Here is an 18,543-nt window from a genome sequence, read left to right as displayed (position 1 = left end):
TGAAAACAGACAACACGGGTGAGAAAAAGTGCATTTATTAGTCATCTTTTCTGCAGCGGAGTGAAGACTCAGGCTCCGCCCCCTGCAGGTCACACTAGAACGCCCAAATAAGGAAAAGCAGGAAACCGTTGTCAGCTGGTCAGATAAAAAAACCAACAAACACTCCTTTAAAAACAAACACAGGTAACAAAAGCTCCGCCCACTTCTCCCAACGCTGCCTCTCATTGGTCTGCCAGATGGATTGGCATGAGGAGGCGTGGCCTGCACTGCCTGTCCTCTTCAATGAAGGGGCAGAGCTAGTCTGAGTCTGAGTCGCTGGATTCGTCTGAGGACGTCTGATCTTCATCGTCCTCTTCCTCATCATCTTCATCGTTCTGAGGACACAGGAAGTGAAAACGTCAATGAATGAATAAACATCAGCTGATTAAAGAGGGAGGAGCATCTGGCCCTCAGACACACGTCAAACCAGATCATACCCGAATTATAACACGACTACAACATGGGAGCTAGTACGAAGCCGGCCTGGAAAGTCGTGGCCGCGGAGCGCTAATGAACCAGATGCGTGACCTGGAGGTCCAGGGACAGGAAACAGAATCCAGGCTTCAGTAACTGGCCTGGAGGAAATAAAATTTAAAGCTTTATTTTGAGCTGAATGCATATGAAAGTAATTTTCTGGATCTTGGAAGCAACCTGCTTGCCTGGTCACGAGCAGGCTAGCTGCATGGGATAAATCTCCACGGTAACGGAAGCTGAACCTGAAACGACCATCATCTTTCTCACCTCGTCTTCGTCCTCGCTGTCGGTGCTTCCTGACGTCTCGTCGTCTTCGTCCGAGTCTGATGAGCCGCTCTTCTCCTCCTCCTCGTCCGAGTCTGACATGTCCTGCTGGAAGGCGGACAGACAGACAGTTTTACAGCGTGCAGACTGACAGACGGTGCCCAGGGTTCGTGGTCACCGTGGTTACCTTGGCTCGGTATGCCATGGCCCGTTTTCCCACGCTAACCCCAGGCGCAGCTGTCCTGGATACCCCTGCCTTCCCCTTTGCCGTCATGCGGACTTTTGCCACCGGGCTGCTGCGGACTTTAGTGGAGCTGCGACGTTTCTGTAAAACAACAGACATGTTGACAAACGACACAACCCCCCAGGAACCAGGTCTGGACTGATCCGGACTCACCGAGGAGGTGAACTCCTTGTAGGCAGCTCGATCCTGCGGAGACAGGGACTGAGGAGGAAGAGGAAGAGCCGTGAACAGACTGATTGCCCTGCAGAGCTGTGGTTGTCATGACAACAGCTCACCTTGACCCAGGCCTCCAGCTCGGCCTTGTACTCCACCTGCTGCTCCTCCACCAGCTTCTTGTACTTGTCCTTCTGGGTCTGGCTGAGCTTCTGCCAGCGCTTCCCGATCTCCACCATCCGCTCCTTCAGGCTGAAGTGGTTCAGCTCCCCGTTGGTCAGCAGCTCCTGGGAGAACATCTGGTAGCCGCTCCTGGAGGACGCACATGGGGGGCAGGTCATCCATCCGTTCATCCATCCTACTGTTCATCCGTCCGTTCATACATCCTACTGTTCATCCGTCTGTTCATCCATCTGTTCATCCATCCGTTCATCCATTCTACTGTTCATCCGTCCGTTCATCCATCCTACTGTTCATCCGTCCGTTCATCCATCCTACTGTTTATCCAGCCGTTCATCCATCCTACTGTTCATCCGTCCGTTCATCCATCCTACTGTTCATCCGTCCGTTCATCCATCCTACTGTTTATCCAGCCGTTCATCCATCCTACTGTTCATCCGACCGTCCATACATCCTACTGTTCATTCATCCATCCATCCTACTGTTCATCCGTCCGTTCATCCATCCTACTGTTCATCCGTCCATTCATCCATCCTACTGTTCATCCATCCATCCATCCATCTGTTCATCCATCCTACTGTTCATCCATCTATCCATCCTACTGTTCATCCGTCCATTCATCCATCCTACTGTTCATCCATCCATCCATCCTACTGTTCATCCATCCATCCGTTCATCCATCCTACTGTTCATCCATCCATCCATCCTACTGTTCATCTGTCCATTCATCCATCCTAGTGTTCATCCGTCCGTTCATCCATCCTACTGTTTATCCGTCCGTTCATCCATCCGTTCATCCATCCTACTGTTTATTGGTCCGTTTATCCATCCTACTGTTCATCCGTCCGTTCATCCATCCTACTGTTCATCCATCCATCCATCCTACTGTTTATCCATCCGTTCATCCATTCATCCATCCATCCTACTGTTCATCCATCCATCCTTCCATCCATCCGTCCGTCCTACTGTTTATCCGTCCTTTCATCCATCCTTCCATCCATTCATCCGTCCATCCATCCGTTCATCCATCCATCCATCCTACTGTTCATCCATCCTACTGTTTATCCGTCCGTTCATCCATCCTACTGTTCATCCGTCTGTTCATCCATCCGACTGTTCATCCGTCCATTCATCCATCCTACTGTTCATCCGTCCGTTCATCCATCCTACTGTTTATCCAGCCGTTCATCCATCCTACTGTTCATCCATCCATCCATCCTACTGTTCATCCGTCCGTTCATCCATCCTACTGTTCATCCGTCCATTCATCCTACTGTTCATCCGTCCATTCATCCATCCTAGTGTTCATCCGTCCATTCATCCATCCTAGTGTTCATCCGTCCATTCATCCATCCTACTGTTTATCCGTCCGTTCATCCATCCTACTGTTTATCCGTCCGTTCATCCATCCTACTGTTCATCCGTCCGTTCATCCATCCTACTGTTCATCCATCCATCCATCTTACTGTTTATCCATCCGTTCATCCATCCTACTGTTCATCCATTCATCCATCCATTCATCCATCCTATTGTTCATCCATCCATCCGTCCTACTGTTTATCGGTCTGTTTATCCATCCTACTGTTCATCCATCCGTCCGTCCTACTGTTTATCCGTCCATCCATCCGTTCATCCATCCATACGTCCGTTCATCCATCCTACTGTTCATCCGTCCGTTCATCTGTCCTACTGTTCATCCATCCTTCCATCCATCCGTCCATCCATCTGTCCATCCATTCATCCATTCTACTGTTCATCCATCCATCCATTCATCCATCTATTCGTCTATCATCCATCCTTCCAACCATCCATCCGTCCGTCCGTCCATCCGTCCGTTCATCCATCCTACTGTTTATTGGTCCGTTTATCCATCCTACTGTTCATCCATCCATCCATCCTGCTGTTTATCCGTCAGTTCATCCATCCTACTGTTCATCCATTCATCCATCCATTCATCCATCCTACTGTTCATCCATCCATCCTTCCATCCATCCGTCCGTCCTACTGTTTATCTGTCCGTTCATCCATCCTTCCATCCATACGTCCGTCCATCCGTTCATCCATCCTACTGTTCATCCGTCCTACTGTTTATCCGTCCGTTCATCTGTCCTACTGTTCATCCATCCTTCCATCCATCCGTCCATCCATCCATTCATCCTACTGTTCATCCGTCCGTTCATCCATCCTACTGTTCATCCATCCATCTGTCCATCCATTCATCCATCCGTCTGTCCGGCCATCCTTCCATCCATCCATTCGTCCATCATCCATCCTTCCAACCATCCATCCATCCATCCATCCTTCCATCCAGCCATCCGTCCGTTCATCCATCCTACTGTTCATCCATCCGTTCATACATCCTACTGTTCATCCATCCATCCATCCTACTGTTCATCCGTCCATTCATCCATTCTACTGTTCATCCATCCTACTGTTCATCCGTCCGTTCATCCATCCTACTGTTCATCCATCCATCCATCCTACTGTTCATCCGTCCGTTCATCCATCCTACTGTTCATCCATCCATCCATCCTACTGTTCATCCGTCCATTCATCCATCCTACTGTTCATCCGTCCGTTCATCCATCCTACTGTTTTTCCGTCCGTTCATCCATCCTACTGTTTATCTGTCCGTTCATCCATCCTACTGTTCATCCATCCATCCATTCATCCGTCCATCCTTCCATCCATCCATTCGTCCGTCCATCGTTCCATCCATCCGTCCATCCATCCATTCGTCCATCATCCATCCTTCCATCCATCCGTCCGTCCATCCATCCGTCCATTTGTCCATCATCCATCCTTCCATCCATCCATCCATCCATCCTTCCATCCAACTCACACTGGAGGTTTCTTCGGTTCTCCATCAAACTTTGGCTTCCTCTGAGCTGACGGGGGGGTCCTCATCTCCAGGAGCTCCCTCTGCAGACGCCAGAGGTCAGGAGGAGGAGTCAGAGAGCAGAGGGAGGGGTCAGAGGGGGGAGCCAGAAAGGGTTCAGAGGTCAGTGGGAAGTCAGCTGTCAGGGGGAGGAGTACGAGGGAGGGGTCAGGGGGTTGGAGTAATGAGGGGATACGATGACTCAGCAGGTTCAAAATGAAAGGAAGTGTTTAATGTTTTATGACTGCAGTTTTCTGGGACTTCCGTCCCGCCTTTCCTGAAAAGTGAGTGTTATTGATTGAGAGATGGTTAAGTGGGGTCAGTGTGGGGGGCGTGGCTCACTGACCACGGGTCGGTACTGAACCTCGTAACGCTTCTGGTCCTCTGCTGCTTTCTTGATCCACGGGATCTTCTCCTTCTTCTCCATGGACTTCCAGGCTGCCTCCATCGCTGTCTGTGCCTTCCTGCGATCGCTCTGTAGGTCGATTCACATGACCAGAAACGGGTCAATCAAGAAAACCTCAGAACCACCTGCTGGGGAACATTTATTATTCACTCACTCTGTATTTAGCCAGGTAGTCTCCCACCACACTGTGCTGCCACATCTCCTCAGCTGTCTTTGGGGTTTCTGGAAGCTTCACCGTCTTCTTTCCATCCCGTCTCGGCAATCCAGCAGGAACCCAGGCCTCAGGCTCCGCCTCCCGACAGCGCTCCTGACATCATAACAAACCACAGACTAGTCAGGACCACCTGTACCAGAAATACCAGACTCTGATAATCTAACTTCCTGCTTCATGTGCAGCCACAGGAGGTAGGGAGAAGAGGACCGGAGATCCAACCAGTGACCTCTCAGATGACCAGTCAGGTAATTGGTCAGGTGACCAATCAGCTGACTGGTCAGGTGACGTGGTGACATAAGGTCTATGACAGCTGACACTGAAGCAATGAACCAGAAGAAGATGATCGACGTCCGACCTTTATAGATGGAGACTTTGCTCTGTGAGGGCTGGCAGCCACGCCCACACCTAGTCTGGCCCCGCCCATCTTCTCCTCTGACAGGACTCTGTCTCGTTCCTCCTCAGGAAGACTCTGGAAACAGACCAACCAGAATGTTTAAGGTTAGGATTCTCACTATGGATGTTGTCTTTGTTCTGGTTCTGGTTCTGGTCTCACCTCCAGGAAGCGCTGCAGGTCCAGATCATACTGCTTCTTTTTCTAGAAAAACACAGGATGGTGTCAGAGAGCAGACTTTGCTCAGGACCCTGCATGGTAATGTGTTCTGGTAACATGTTCTGGTGCTGACCTGCTCGCAGCGCTTCTGGAACATGTCCTTCTCCTTTTGGGTCATCATCTTCCACTGCTTGCTGCAGAGAACCATGCGCTCCGTGCTCGGGACGTCTTTCATGTTGACCATCAGCTCCGCACAGTACAGAGAGTATCCGTTGCTAGGAAAACATAACTCAGGTTAGCATCTTCATCATGAGTCTCTGTACAGGGTCCAGCATGAGATGCTACAGCCCAGCAGATGTTTGCAGACAGCAGGAAGCAGCAATGCTAGCATGTAGCACAGCAACATGACTAGCAGGAAGCAGCAATGCTAAGATGTAGAAATGCTAGCATGTATCACAGCAACATGTCTAGCAGGAAACAGCAATGCTAACATATAGCAATGCTAGCATGTAGCACAGCAACATGACTAGCAGGAAGCAGCAATGCTAGCATGTAGCACAGCAACATGACTAGCAGGAAGCAGCAATGCTAACATGTAGCAATGCTAGCATGTAGCACAGCAACATGACTAGCAGGAAGCAGCAATGCTAGCATGTAGCACAGCTACGTGACTAGCAGGAAGCAGCAATGCTAGCATGTAGCACAGCAACATGACTAGCAGGAAGCAGCAAGGCTAACATGTAGCAATGCTAATGTGTAGCATACCAACATGACTAGCAGGAAGCAGCAAGGCTAACATGTAGCATAGCAACATGGCTAGAAGGAAGCAGCAATGCTAGCAATTAGCACAGCCTTATGACTAGCAGGAAGCAGCAATGCTAAGATGCAGCAATGCTAGCAATTACCACAGCATTATGAGTAGCAGGAAGCAGCAATGCTAAGATGTAGAAATGCTAGCATGTATCACAGCAACATGGCTAGCAGGAAGCAGCAATGCTAACATGTAGCAATGCTAGCATGTAGCACAGCAACATGACTAGCAGGAAGCAGCAATGCTAACATGTAGCACAGCAACATGACTAGCAGGAAGCAGCAATGCTAGCATGTAGCACAGCAACATGACTAGCAGGAAGCAGCAATGCTAGCATGTAGCACAGCAACATGACTAGCAGGAAGCAGCAATGCTAGCATGTAGCACAGCAACATGACTAGCATCAAGCAGCAATGCTAAGATGTAGCAATGCTAGCATGTAGCACAGCAACATGACTAGAAGGAAGCAGCAATGCTAACATGTAGCAATGCTAGCATGTAGCACAGCAACATGACTAGCAGGAAGCAGCAATGCTAACATGTAGCACAGCAACATGACAGGAGAAACTCAGCTAAAAGACTCTAGCAAGCATCGGCATCCAGACCAAACACAGTCCAGACCCCAGTGGTTCTACAGTAATGTAGAAACCAGGAGAACAGCTCTGTCTATTCTAGAGCTTTTTCTAAACACAAACCAGGTGTCACATGACAGCAGAGACGCTGCTGGCTCCAGAGACGTCTGTCTCATCACGGTGGGACTGAAACTCTGGAGCTAGCAGCCAGAACCAGAAACCAGGTCTTACTGTTGCTGTTTGTGGTGAAAAGTTTGATTCCAGCTCTAAAAACTCTGCTACTGTGTTCTCCTATGACTCTGACTCTTTGATTGACATGAACCTGCTGGTTTCCATGGAGATGAAGAAGGTTTGTAGTGAAGGATTCCCTCTTCCTATCAGAGATTATGTTGGACTTCACTCCTATCAGGATCCTCATGCTGGTTCTAAGGTGAATGTGGGGCTATCCCTGGATCCTCCTGACTCTGACCATTGATTGAGGTGTCCATCATCATCATCATCATCATTATCATCGGCTGATGGCTTCCTGAGATTCTCTATGCTGCCAAAAGGATTCACTTATTATTTGGCTCTTAGTTCCAGTGACAGGAACTCTGAATGTTTCAGCATACCAAGAGATTTTGGACAATTCCATGCTGCCGGCTTTGTGGGAACAGTTTGGAAACGGCACCAGAGCACAAAGCAGGACCTCACACATGCTTCTGGAGGAAGGTCAGAAATTCCTAGAAACGCTCCTGAACCCGTGGAATGCCGTCCTAGCAGAGCTGAAGCTGTTACAGCTGCAGAGGGAGGGCCAGCGGCATACCGAACTCCTTTCATTACGAACAGAACAGACGTCTACGAGAGTCCAGGCAGGTGAGCCAGTACTTCCGTGTGTGGTGTATTTACCTGCGTAACTTTATTAAACACCTGGAAACCTGCTCAGGTTCACTTTTATCTTCTACTATAGCACAGTTCCTCACCAGATATTACTTTACTCATTCCTATTACTTCAATCATTACTATGATTACTTTATCTCACTATTAGGATTACTTACTCCTAGGAGTACTATACTCTTTCCTAGGACTACTTTACTTATTCCTTACTCATTAAATCTGCTGTGACATCACAGATGATGTCAGCTGGGGTGCACTCAGGAGGACTTGTCCATATAAGGAAATCCACAAAATATGACATGATGGTGGCCAAGTTTAGAATTGAAGATATTTGGATAAATGGAGGGGAAAACAGGAAATGAGAAAATTTAGTTTGTAACCACTTCAGTTACCTTATTTTTTAGGGTTTGTTGCCGTTTATTTAGCCCTCTCAGCTCCGGGTGAACGGCTGATCTCATTAGATCTACATTAAGTCCATTTTGCCAGAAACTAGTTAAGTACTAATTCTGTGGTAAAGACTCACGGTGGAGGTTTCGTTGGCCGTCCATCAAACTTGTCCTTCAGCTGCCTCTCGGCCTTGGTGAGGACGGAGCGAACGTGATCGTCGGAGTTGGTGTCTGGATGAGCTTCATGGTACGCTCTCATGCTGTCCTATAATAGAAAGTCCAACTGTCAAACCCTGGATATTCATCTGGAGAAAGCAGCCTCTTATCATCTCTTCAGAAGATCCTCCATGATGGTGGAGGAGGGACACGAAGAACAGAGGACTGGAGGACGTAGATTCAGCAGAAAGACAGTCTGGTTCAGTTCTGGTACCTCATAGTCTTTCTGGAGCTCCAGGGCCTTGCTGATCCACTTGAGTCTCTTCTTGTCAGATAGCTGGGACCACTGTCTCCTCAGAACCTCCTTTAGCTCCTTCTGACTCACCTGCAGGTAGACAGGGCCAGAGTTCGGTTATAGGTAGGGATTGGGTATCGGTTAGGATTAGGTAGTCAGCTGTGATGGTCAAAGCAAACCAGACTTGTTTGTACCTCTGGGTGCAGCTTCATGTAAGTCTTCTTCTCATGGTTGTACCACAGCTGTTGGGGGGTTTTGGGTTTTTCTGGTAGGTCCGACTTCTTCCTCTCCTCAATCAGCTCTGGGTGCTCCTCCCTGCAGATCAGCGTACATTAGCATCGCTAATCACCAACAAACTAAGATTCCACACAGTGACGAGTCGGCTACGGGTTAGTCGGTCCTTACCAGGTGACGGTCGGCCGGGGGTTAGTTGTCAGTAAAGGTCAGACTAGGGTTAGTCGGTCGTTACCAGGTGACGGTCGGTCGGTGGTTAGTCGGTCGTTACCAGGTGACGGTCAGCCTGTGGTTAGTCGGTCATTACCAGTTAAAGGTTGGGTGGGGGTTAGTCGGCCGGTGGTTAGTCGGTCGTTGCCAGGTGACGGTCGGCCGGGGGTTAGTTGTCGGTAAAGGTCAGACTAGGGTTAGTCGGTTGTTACCAGGTGAAGGTCGGCCGGTGGTTAGTCGGTCGTTACTAGGTGACAGTCGGCCGGGGGATAGTCGGTCGTTACCAGGTGACGGTCGGCCGGGGGTTACTCAGTCATAGGTAGTGGTTGGTTGTCAGAATCTGGACTCACTTGAAACGGGCCATGTTCTTCTCAAACTCCTCTTTCTCTCGCTTGAACTCTGTGATGTATTTTTGCTGCAGAAAAAGAAAAAGAACATATTGTTAGACATGTGTATATGATCAGGAGGTTCTCGTTCGGGTGGTGGTCTGTCCACACCTTCTTCTTGTCAGGAAGCTCCTTATACTTCTTGGACAGGATCTTGGTTAGGTCCAGGTTGCTCATCTCTGGGTGGATTTTGGCATATTTGGCTCGTTTCTCCATAAAAAAGCGAAAATACGGAGTCAGAGGTTTCTTCGGGAAGTCTGGATGAGTCTGAGTATGACAGAGGTCAGAGGTCATCAGCCTGACTAGAGTAACTCGAGTTCTAGTTTATTTCTTTTTCTCATGTTAAAATACATCGAGTCATGTTTCCACCCAGGCGGCCATGTTAGAAACTGTTGCAGCAACCGCCTACAAATACGACAGAAACATCAGTTTTAATAACGACGTCTGAGGAGGAGAAGGAGGAGAAACAGGTGGAGAAGGAGGTGGAGGAAGCTGTCCAACCAGCAGACAGAGGCAGACAGAGACAGAGAGACGTTCGCCATCGAGTGGATCTGACGTTCGCCATCGAGGGGATCTGACGTTCGCCATCGAGGGGATCTGACGTTCGCCATCGAGTGGATCTGACGTTCGCCATCGAGGGGATCTGACGTTCGCCATCGAGTGGATCTGACGTTCGCCATCGAGTGGACCTGACGTTCGCCATCGAGGGGATCTGACGTTGGCCATCGAGGGGATCTGACGTTGGCCATTGAGTGAATCTGACGTTCGCCATCGAGGGGATCTGACGTTGGCCATCGAGTGCATCTGACGTTGGCCATCGAAGGGATCTGACGTTCGCCATCGAGAGGATCTGACGTTCGCCATCGAGTGGATCTGACGTTGGCCATCGAGGGGATCTGACGTTCGCCATCGAGAGGATCTGACGTTGGCCATCGAGGGGATCTAACATTGGCCATCGAGTGAATCTGACGTTGGCCATCGAGTGAATCTGACGTTCGCCATCGAGGGGATCTGACGTTGGCCATCGAGGGGATCTGACGTTGGCCATCGAGAGGATCTGACATTGGCCATCGAGTGAATCTGACGTTCACCATCGAGTGGATCTGACGTTGGCCATCGAGGGGATCTGACGTTCGCCATCGAGATGATCTGACGTTGGCCATCGAGTGAATCTGACGTTCGCCATCGAGTGAATCTGACGTTGGTCATCGAGGGAATCTGACGTTCGCCATCGAGTGAATCTGACGTTCGCCATCGAGTGAATCTGACGTTGGCCATCGAGAGGATCTGACGTTCGCCATCGAGTGGATCTGACGTTCGCCATCGAGTGGATCTGACGTTCGCCATCGAGTGGATCTGACGTTCGCCATCGAGTGAATCTGACGTTCGCCATCGAGTGAATCTGACGTTCGCCATCGAGGGGATCTGACGTTGGCCATCGAGTGCATCTGACGTTGGCCATCGAAGGGATCTGACGTTCGCCATCGAGAGGATCTGACGTTCGCCATCGAGTGGATCTGACGTTGGCCATCGAGGGGATCTGACGTTCGCCATCGAGAGGATCTGACGTTGGCCATCGAGGGGATCTAACATTGGCCATCGAGTGAATCTGACGTTGGCCATCGAGTGAATCTGACGTTCGCCATCGAGGGGATCTGACGTTGGCCATCGAGGGGATCTGACGTTGGCCATCGAGAGGATCTGACATTGGCCATCGAGTGAATCTGACGTTCACCATCGAGTGGATCTGACGTTGGCCATCGAGGGGATCTGACGTTCGCCATCGAGATGATCTGACGTTGGCCATCGAGTGAATCTGACGTTCGCCATCGAGTGAATCTGACGTTGGTCATCGAGGGAATCTGACGTTCGCCATCGAGTGAATCTGACGTTCGCCATCGAGTGAATCTGACGTTGGCCATCGAGAGGATCTGACGTTCGCCATCGAGTGGATCTGACGTTCGCCATCGAGTGGATCTGACGTTCGCCATCGAGTGGATCTGACGTTCGCCATCGAGTGAATCTGACGTTCGCCATCGAGTGAATCTGACGTTCGCCATCGAGGGGATCTGACGTTGGCCATCGAGTGAATCTGACGTTGGCCATCGAGTGAATCTGACGTTGGCCATCGAGTGAATCTGACGTTGGCCATCGAGTGGATCTGACGTTGGCCATCGAGAGGATCTGACGTTCGCCATCGAGTGGATCTGACGTTCGCCATCGAGGGGATCTGACGTTGGCCATCGAGGGGATCTGACGTTGGCCATCGAGTGAATCTGACGTTCGCCATCGAGGGGATCTGACATTGGCCATCGAGGGGATCTGACGTTCGCCATCGAGGGGATCTGACGTTGGCCATCGAGTGAATCTGACGTTCGCCATCGAGGGGATCTGACATTGGCCATCGAGGGGATCTGACGTTCGCCATCGAGGGGATCTGACATTGGCCATCGAGTGAATCTGACGTTGGCCATCGAGTGGGTCTGACGTTCGCCATCGAGTGAATCTGACATTGGCCATCGAGGGGATCTGACGTTGGCCATCGAGGGGATCTGACGTTCGCCATTGAGGGGATCTGACGTTCGCCATCGGGGGGACATATAACCGACCATATAGGCGCCTGAAATAAAAATAAAACAGTTGTTTTCTCTTATTATTAAAAAGAATTCCTGGTGTTGGAGTTTAGATTTTTCCGGTATGTTCAGCCAAGCTGCAGACGGTCCAGGCGTCTTTCCTCCAAACACAATCCTGATAACTGATGGCGGAGCTGTGGACGTACGAAGCGGGGACCAACACGCCACCTACGTATATATGTCTTTGGTATGACTCTAAGTCCCAGGTTCATCAGATCCAGGACCATCAGGTGCTGATCTAATGAGCTCACCTTCAGCTTCTTTCCTTTGTACGGGTTCTTCACAAACTCGATAGCGTCCACGATGAGCTCCGTCATCGTTCTGTACTTTCGAATCTGAAAAGCAGACAGTGATGAAACCCAGCACTTCCAGAAGATCCAGAACCTATGGAGTCAGGGTTCTTCTGGTGACAGTTTGGGTTTGACCCAGCTAAGACCTGTTCTCCTGTCACACGCCACCTAGTGGAGGCAGATCCACACTTCACCCACCGGTCTGAGCATCCTACAACTAAATATACAAAACCTCTAAATTCATGGCTGAAACGTAAAACTTCAGCTGCTCTTTATGAAGCCAGGACGCTGCTACTCAGGAAGTTTTATACAAGGATTGAGGAGTACAGAAACCCGGTAAATGACTGGAAAGATCTGGAGGGAAACCAGCGTACCAGAGCAGAACTTCTTCTTCTGACGGTTGGTTCTGTTCTTACATCGTTTCCAGGAGGAATGTCTGTTCAGTCTGAGATGTTGACCTGGTTTAGACCAGTCTGGCCAGCAGGGACCAACACCATCAGTTAACCATGAATTCTGAATGAGATTTATTTATTTAACCCACATGTCCTCTGATCTGCCTCCCTCTGGTCCACTCACAAAACACTGCTGTAAAATCAAACATTTTTTCTTTTGTTTTCCAGAAATCAGACCTGCTCCAAACTTTCCAACATTCAATCATTTTCAGGATTTAACCATTTAAATGTCAGTTTCCTGATATGAATTATTGATTCATCATTTAAAAAACATACAAAACAAGTTTTCAGAGGGATGGGGCGTTGGTGGTGGTTCCAGTTCTGGATGTGATGTCATCATATTGTGTCGTACCAGATTCTCCTTTTCGGAACCTTCGTGGCCAAAATATGTCCTATTGACTTCCATTAAAACGACATGTTTAAATCTCACCGTCATTCATGTTTTGATCATTCAGTCTCTAATGTCAGCATTTCATTTGGAAGAAAGATATTTGATATTTTTACTGGTTTCCACCAGATTTAACTGGTTTTACATGACAGACAGATGCAGGAAATCCTGGGTTATATTATGGAGTCATACGACCACTGGGGGGCGTTGTGACGGATCGGTGTGGCCAGCCCCCCTCGATTTTTAGGATGTAGAAAAAAAATTCTGTTTCCGTGTTAGTTTACTGAATTTAAAGGGTTAAAAACCTAAAACCGTTTGAATGTTTAGAAGATTCAATTTTATGAAAAATTTTATTTTATGAAAAGAAGCAGAAAAATATTTACGCTTGATGACTTTCCAGCAGTTTCTTGTGCGTGGACATTTTAGGCCGTTAAAGTCACCAGAGGGAGTAAAAAACATGAAACCAGAATGAAAGTCATACGAGACAAAGAGGATGGAGCTGCTGCGTCTTCCCGGACGGAGGACAGACGGGTTAAATGTCTCAGACAGACCAGGATCCTCCGGTCCAGCCTCTATCAGGGAAGCCGAGGAACCAGAGACGGCCCCACAGTCCAGTCTGTTTGAACCTGGCAGCTAAAACCACTTCCAGCTCCTCCTCCTCGTTCAGCAGGAGGAGCTGCAGGTGACCTCGTCTCACCTCGGTGGAGACTTTCTGCCACTTCTGCCGACACATGTCTCCAGTGAAGCTACCGAAGCCGACCTTCTCCCAGTCGAAGTGGGACTCTGTGGTTTTGTACTTCATGGCGTCTCCGTCCGGCAGCAGGCTGCGGATCCTCTCCAGCAGCGTGAGGCAGTCCTCCTTAGTCCAGTCATCTGCAGACAGAGACAGCAGTCAGGACGCCGCACAGCCACGCCGCACAGCCACGCCGCAACCTCCTGGTTACCTGCTTCACTCTTGATCCTGGCGCTCTGAGACGTGGAGACGCCACTGCTGCTGCCGTTCATCCTGACGGAGCAGACTCCGCCCCCTCGTCCTCTAAACACACAGACAGGTAACAGTCAGCTGTTTTACACCTGGTGTCCAGTTGGCAGTCTGAATCCGCCCACATGCCCACTAACCCCCAACCCAGACCCCTGACACCCCACTGCCCTCACTCAAATGACTGGCAGATCTGGGACCAGCTGTAGATGTCAGCTAGAGGAGCATTTAAACCAGAGATGTCAAACATGCGGCCTGGGGGCCGAACAGGACCCCAGAGACTCCAGTATGGCCCCCAGGAGGAGTTAGGCACGTATGAAAATAACATGTTAGAGATTAACCGTAATTATTTAATGAAAGTGAGTAACTTCGGGTCCATCGGTCATTCAGAATATTTCTCATGTTTTCTTCCTGTTAGCAGTTTTCTACCTGCAGTCGTAGAATAAGTTACTTTTTTTACCTGGTACCGTTACTCACCTGAGGTCGAATGACTTCACACACACACACGGACCGTTTCTGGAGGAGACGCAACATGCTACGCTGCTACCTCAGCCAGAGAAAAGTCTGGTCCAGAGAAGCATGTTGCAGAGGATCAGAACTGGACCTGCTGTCATGAGCAATAAGGGGATTAATTACATGGTAAGAAAAAATGAGCGCGATGAGTTTGCCGGCCGCGATAAATTTCGTTTTATTTTTTTCTATCGTACTTCACCGTAGACTGTATGACAGCAGGTTTCATGTGGATACCCGGACTGAACGCTCTGCTTTCTTGAGGAGTGATCTCTGTTGTGTCGTACGTTGCAGCAGGACACCGCGGTGAAGCTCTAACCTGTACGAGCCGGTACGCCAACTCTCACGCGTCGGCCGTAAGACTCACGTTGTTAAGTGGTTCCTTACGCTAAACCTCCGATTTCTCACACTGAAATACACATCGAGAGCAACGGCAGCTAATGGAGAAGTTCGGGAGGATTCCCAGTGAGCCGTGTTACTTTTGGGCCGGTGTCAGTGGTGCAGCAGCGCGGCGGTTCATTAGCTGCTCATAGGTCAGTCTGACACGCAGTGGTGACGGAGATATTTTAGCTCTACAAACAGCAACGATCTGCAGTCTATTTTTTCTGGTTTTTTAATAAAATGGTACTAACTGGCAGTTTTACCGGGTTTCCCTGTCTGAGCTCATGTTTAATATTTTTTAATATATTGTTTGATGGAAAGTTTTATTTACAGAACAGACTTTATTTTCTATCATATTTATTGTTTTTGGTTTTCATTCATTGGTAATGAGGCTGAGAGTCGGTTTTATTTATTGTTTTGTCATTTAAAATTTCTTCCAGTAAAATGTTCTGAAATGAAAGTTTATTGATCTTTGGTTACTTGCATTATTAAGGCATCGTCATTATATTAGCTGGAAATTGTCTTAAAAGGAAAACATTATCGCTTTGTGTAATATTGTCACTTATCGCGATAATTTCTGAGAAAATTTATCGCACATCAAAATTTGTTATCGTGACAGGCCTAATCAGAACCAGGACCTGGATCACTTCCTGGAACTATGCCAACACTGCGTTCATCATACCTTAAATAGTACCGCTGGTAAAAAAAGAAGTTGCGTTAACACGTCGAAGACATCGTCCTGTCCTGTGACGGACCAATGGAGACGTGGCTGTGATCCTGATATCTGCTGTTAAGCCAGTTTCTAGATTTCCTCCTGCTGACAGAAGTTTGGACCCACCTGGACCCACCGAACCCTGAAGAACCTCTGAACACTGCCACTGTCTGAACTTCAAGGACATAAAACCAGTTCCAGTCTGCTGGTTCTGGTCTCTTGGTTCTGGTCTCGGGGTTCAGGCCTCCTGGTTCTGGTCTCTTGGTTCTGGTCTCGGGGCTCAGGCCTCCTGGTTCTGGTCTCTTGGTTCCGGTCTCCGGGTTCTGGTCTCTGGGTTCAGGCCTCCTGGTTCTGGTCTCGGGGTTCAGGCCTCCTGGTTCCGGACTCCGGGTTCTGGTCTCTGGGTTCAGGCCTCCTGGTTCTGGTCTCTTGGTTCTGGTCTCGGGGTTCAGGCCTCCTGGTTCCGGACTCCGGGTTCTGGTCTCTAGGTTCAGGCCTCCTGGTTCCGGTCTGAATGAGCAGTTCGGGCTGCAGCGGTTCTGTGAGGCTTCGCGCTCTAAAGGACCCAGAACCGCGTTCGGGGGGGGGGGGGGGGGGGGGGTCGGCGGTGCGGGTCTTCGCTGCGGATCGTCCCGGTTCGGAGCGGTACCGGCGACCGGAGGCCGTGAGCGCGCACCGCAAGATCGTCCGCAGGTCCCGTTAAGGGAACCAGGCGGGCCGTCAGGCTCCAGCTGCCCCGGTAATGGCGTCCGTCCTCCGGCAGGAGTCAGCACGTAGCTTCCGCTGGCACGCGCAGAGCTCACGAGCGTGAATATTTTAGTCGGAATCTCATAAAGTTTGATAAAGGGAGGGAAGAGAAACAGCTGACCGACCTCCGGACACCGAACCTCCGCGAGCTTTGACACGTGGAGCCGATAATCGCATTATTCCACAAAACTGCTGAAATCAGGACAAAACGTCGACAGACGCGTTTAATTTTCCGCTAAAATCTCCGTTAAACCGCAAATGCGGGTTTCTGGGGCAGAATTCCGCCGATTCGCCGCAGATTTCGGTGTTTTGGCTGCTGAGCGGCGCGACGCGCAGCTGCTGCCCCACAAGCCTTCACTGCGAAGCCGCCATGAATGTTCGGAGGACTCGGGGACAAACGAGCAGAAAACCCCAGAAATCGGTTGAAAATCAGAAGCGACTACTCACCTGCTGGTTCGGATAGAGACCCGGGTTGTTCCCGAACAGCACCGAGCTCGTTTGGCTTATTTTGGGACTTTAGAAGTGCGTCTTTTTCAGCCGTAAACCCCGGGGAGTCAGGTCGAAACGAATCCGACAAAAGGAGCGTCTAGTCCGGTATGAAACTCCGCCCAGCGCCGCAGGGGGAGGAACTCCGGGGAAAAACATGAGGACAAAGGCGGAGGATGAAACCAGAGACAGCGGTCAGAGCAGCAGCCAAAGCCGCTGGAAGCCGCGCAGCATCCTCACATTTTATCTGGTTTTCACACATTAACTCCCTTTTATCTCAATTTTAACTGCGCCCCACGTCCTTTTCGCGGATCCACGCGCTGGTTTCCACCTGGTCCGGGTCCAGATGCTCCACCGGCGGGGTGCTGGAGGAGCGGGGAACCGAAGGCTGGCAGAGATGCGGAGGACGGCGGTGGGCCGGTTGTTCCAAGACCCGAGAGGAAGCACCAAAGTCGATATGAAGTGGTGAGGTGTGGCATCAGCGCGAGGCGTCCTCCACGGCCTGGTGGGCGGCTCGGAGACTGCCGAGTTACCCGCATCACGCGGGACCGAAGCCCGCGTCCACATGGCACAATGCCCGCTGACAGCCACCGACCCCGGGTCTGAAGTCCTGGTGGAGCCGCGAAGATCGATGCACGAACTGATCCGTTTATCTCTGAAACATCAGAGTCCGCAGGGGGGGCGCGTGCGCGCGTTTGCTTGTAGGAAAACTTAGTTTTTTGTTTTTAATAAAATTATTTCTTATCTGAATCTGAAGTTTGTTGTCTTTATTAATCACGTGATCAAAAACCTGTCATGACCCACGTGACGCGTCCACCCGGAAGCCCTGACGGAAAGACATGTCCTCCATTTGGTCCTTCCTGGGGTACAGGCTGTCCGACAGGGTCTAGACCTGGTTTCAACGTCCACTGATCAGACAGGGTTAGACAAACGGAACCACAAGGGCCCTGGAGGCCGCACTACCGCCCCCTGCCGGTCCGAAGGTTGGAAACCTCTGAGCAGGACCCGCCTCAGATTTTATTTGTCCACATATCTTTCTTTAGTTTTCTTGTTATGCTACAAAACAACTTCAACAAACATCCTGACATATAAAGCTGCTGATGTCAGTATTAAGAATATTCAGTGGTCTCGGTCTCTGGGACCCACATGAGAGACAAGCAAAGTCTTTCCAAACCAATGCAGTCTGCTGGTTCCTGGTTCCTTCAGCATCTAGACTTCCAGCTCAGTGCAGCAGCTGCCCTGGCTGGATGGAGTCCAGTAGTCCGGTCTGGTCCTGAGTTCCGGGCGGTTCTGCTGCGTAATTCTTCAACTAAACATGAATTTCAGCAGACGGATGATGGAGTCAGACCAGTGTTATTTACATCCTCACCAGCCGTTTCATCTTCCTGGACATCACCTCTCCGGGCGTTTTATTTGTCCGTGTTGACTCTTCGGAGGAAGGCATCAGGAAATGATGAAAGAAGGAAACTTCCCTCCATCCTGTCTCTTTAGATTTAAATGACATGTATCTTGTACACAGGTGATGGAAGGTGAGCAGCACTCTGTCGATGTAGAAATCCTCGACTCTCTGGATGCTCTTCATGTTCCACAAACTAAATCTTCCATCTTTTTTCCAGGTGTGAACTATGAGAGCGCTA

At 49.9% G+C, this 18,543-nt stretch overlaps 1 protein-coding gene across 3 annotated transcripts; it reads right to left on the bottom strand.

Moving 5' to 3' along the window:
- Positions 1–19: 19 nt before the first annotated feature.
- Positions 20–17,649, bottom strand: ubtfl (upstream binding transcription factor, like). Of its 3 annotated transcripts, none has more exons than XM_041991538.1 (20): positions 16,868–17,649; positions 14,036–14,127; positions 13,789–13,964; positions 12,213–12,296; positions 9,440–9,595; positions 9,293–9,357; positions 8,693–8,813; positions 8,478–8,588; positions 8,185–8,312; positions 5,536–5,677; positions 5,406–5,447; positions 5,208–5,321; positions 4,793–4,945; positions 4,579–4,707; positions 4,197–4,276; positions 1,297–1,486; positions 1,175–1,222; positions 965–1,102; positions 781–882; positions 20–374 (listed from the first exon to the last, which is right to left on the bottom strand). In XM_041991538.1, the coding sequence occupies exons 2-20, from the start codon at positions 14,094–14,096 to the stop codon at positions 297–299; spliced, it is 2,118 nt and encodes a 705-aa protein (XP_041847472.1). In that variant the 5' UTR covers positions 14,097–14,127; positions 16,868–17,649; the 3' UTR covers positions 20–296. The 3 variants fall into 3 exon arrangements, with proteins under 3 accessions (XP_041847472.1, XP_041847473.1, XP_041847471.1); XM_041991539.1 differs by having other exon boundaries at positions 781–885; positions 4,597–4,707; positions 16,868–17,638; XM_041991537.1 differs by having other exon boundaries at positions 781–885; positions 16,868–17,637.
- Between the last annotated feature and the right edge of the window lie 894 nt (positions 17,650–18,543).

The sequence above is a fragment of the Melanotaenia boesemani genome, chromosome 8 (assembly GCF_017639745.1).
Source record: "Melanotaenia boesemani isolate fMelBoe1 chromosome 8, fMelBoe1.pri, whole genome shotgun sequence".
In the NCBI taxonomy this organism is placed as follows: Eukaryota; Metazoa; Chordata; class Actinopteri; order Atheriniformes; family Melanotaeniidae; genus Melanotaenia; species Melanotaenia boesemani.
This window is presented reverse-complemented; position numbering and strand designations above follow the sequence as displayed.

Coding starts and splice junctions, on each gene's coding strand:
- ubtfl (XM_041991537.1), bottom strand. CDS start 14,096: ATGAACGGCAGCAGCAGTGGCGTCTCCACGTCTCAGAGCGCCAGGATC. Junction 9,596..12,212: donor ACAAAGGAAAGAAGCTGAAG/GTGAGCTCATTA, acceptor TGTCATACTCAG/ACTCATCCAGACTTCCCGAA. Junction 4,277..4,578: donor AGGTTCAGTACCGACCCGTG/GTCAGTGAGCCA, acceptor TGGCGTCTGCAG/AGGGAGCTCCTGGAGATGAG.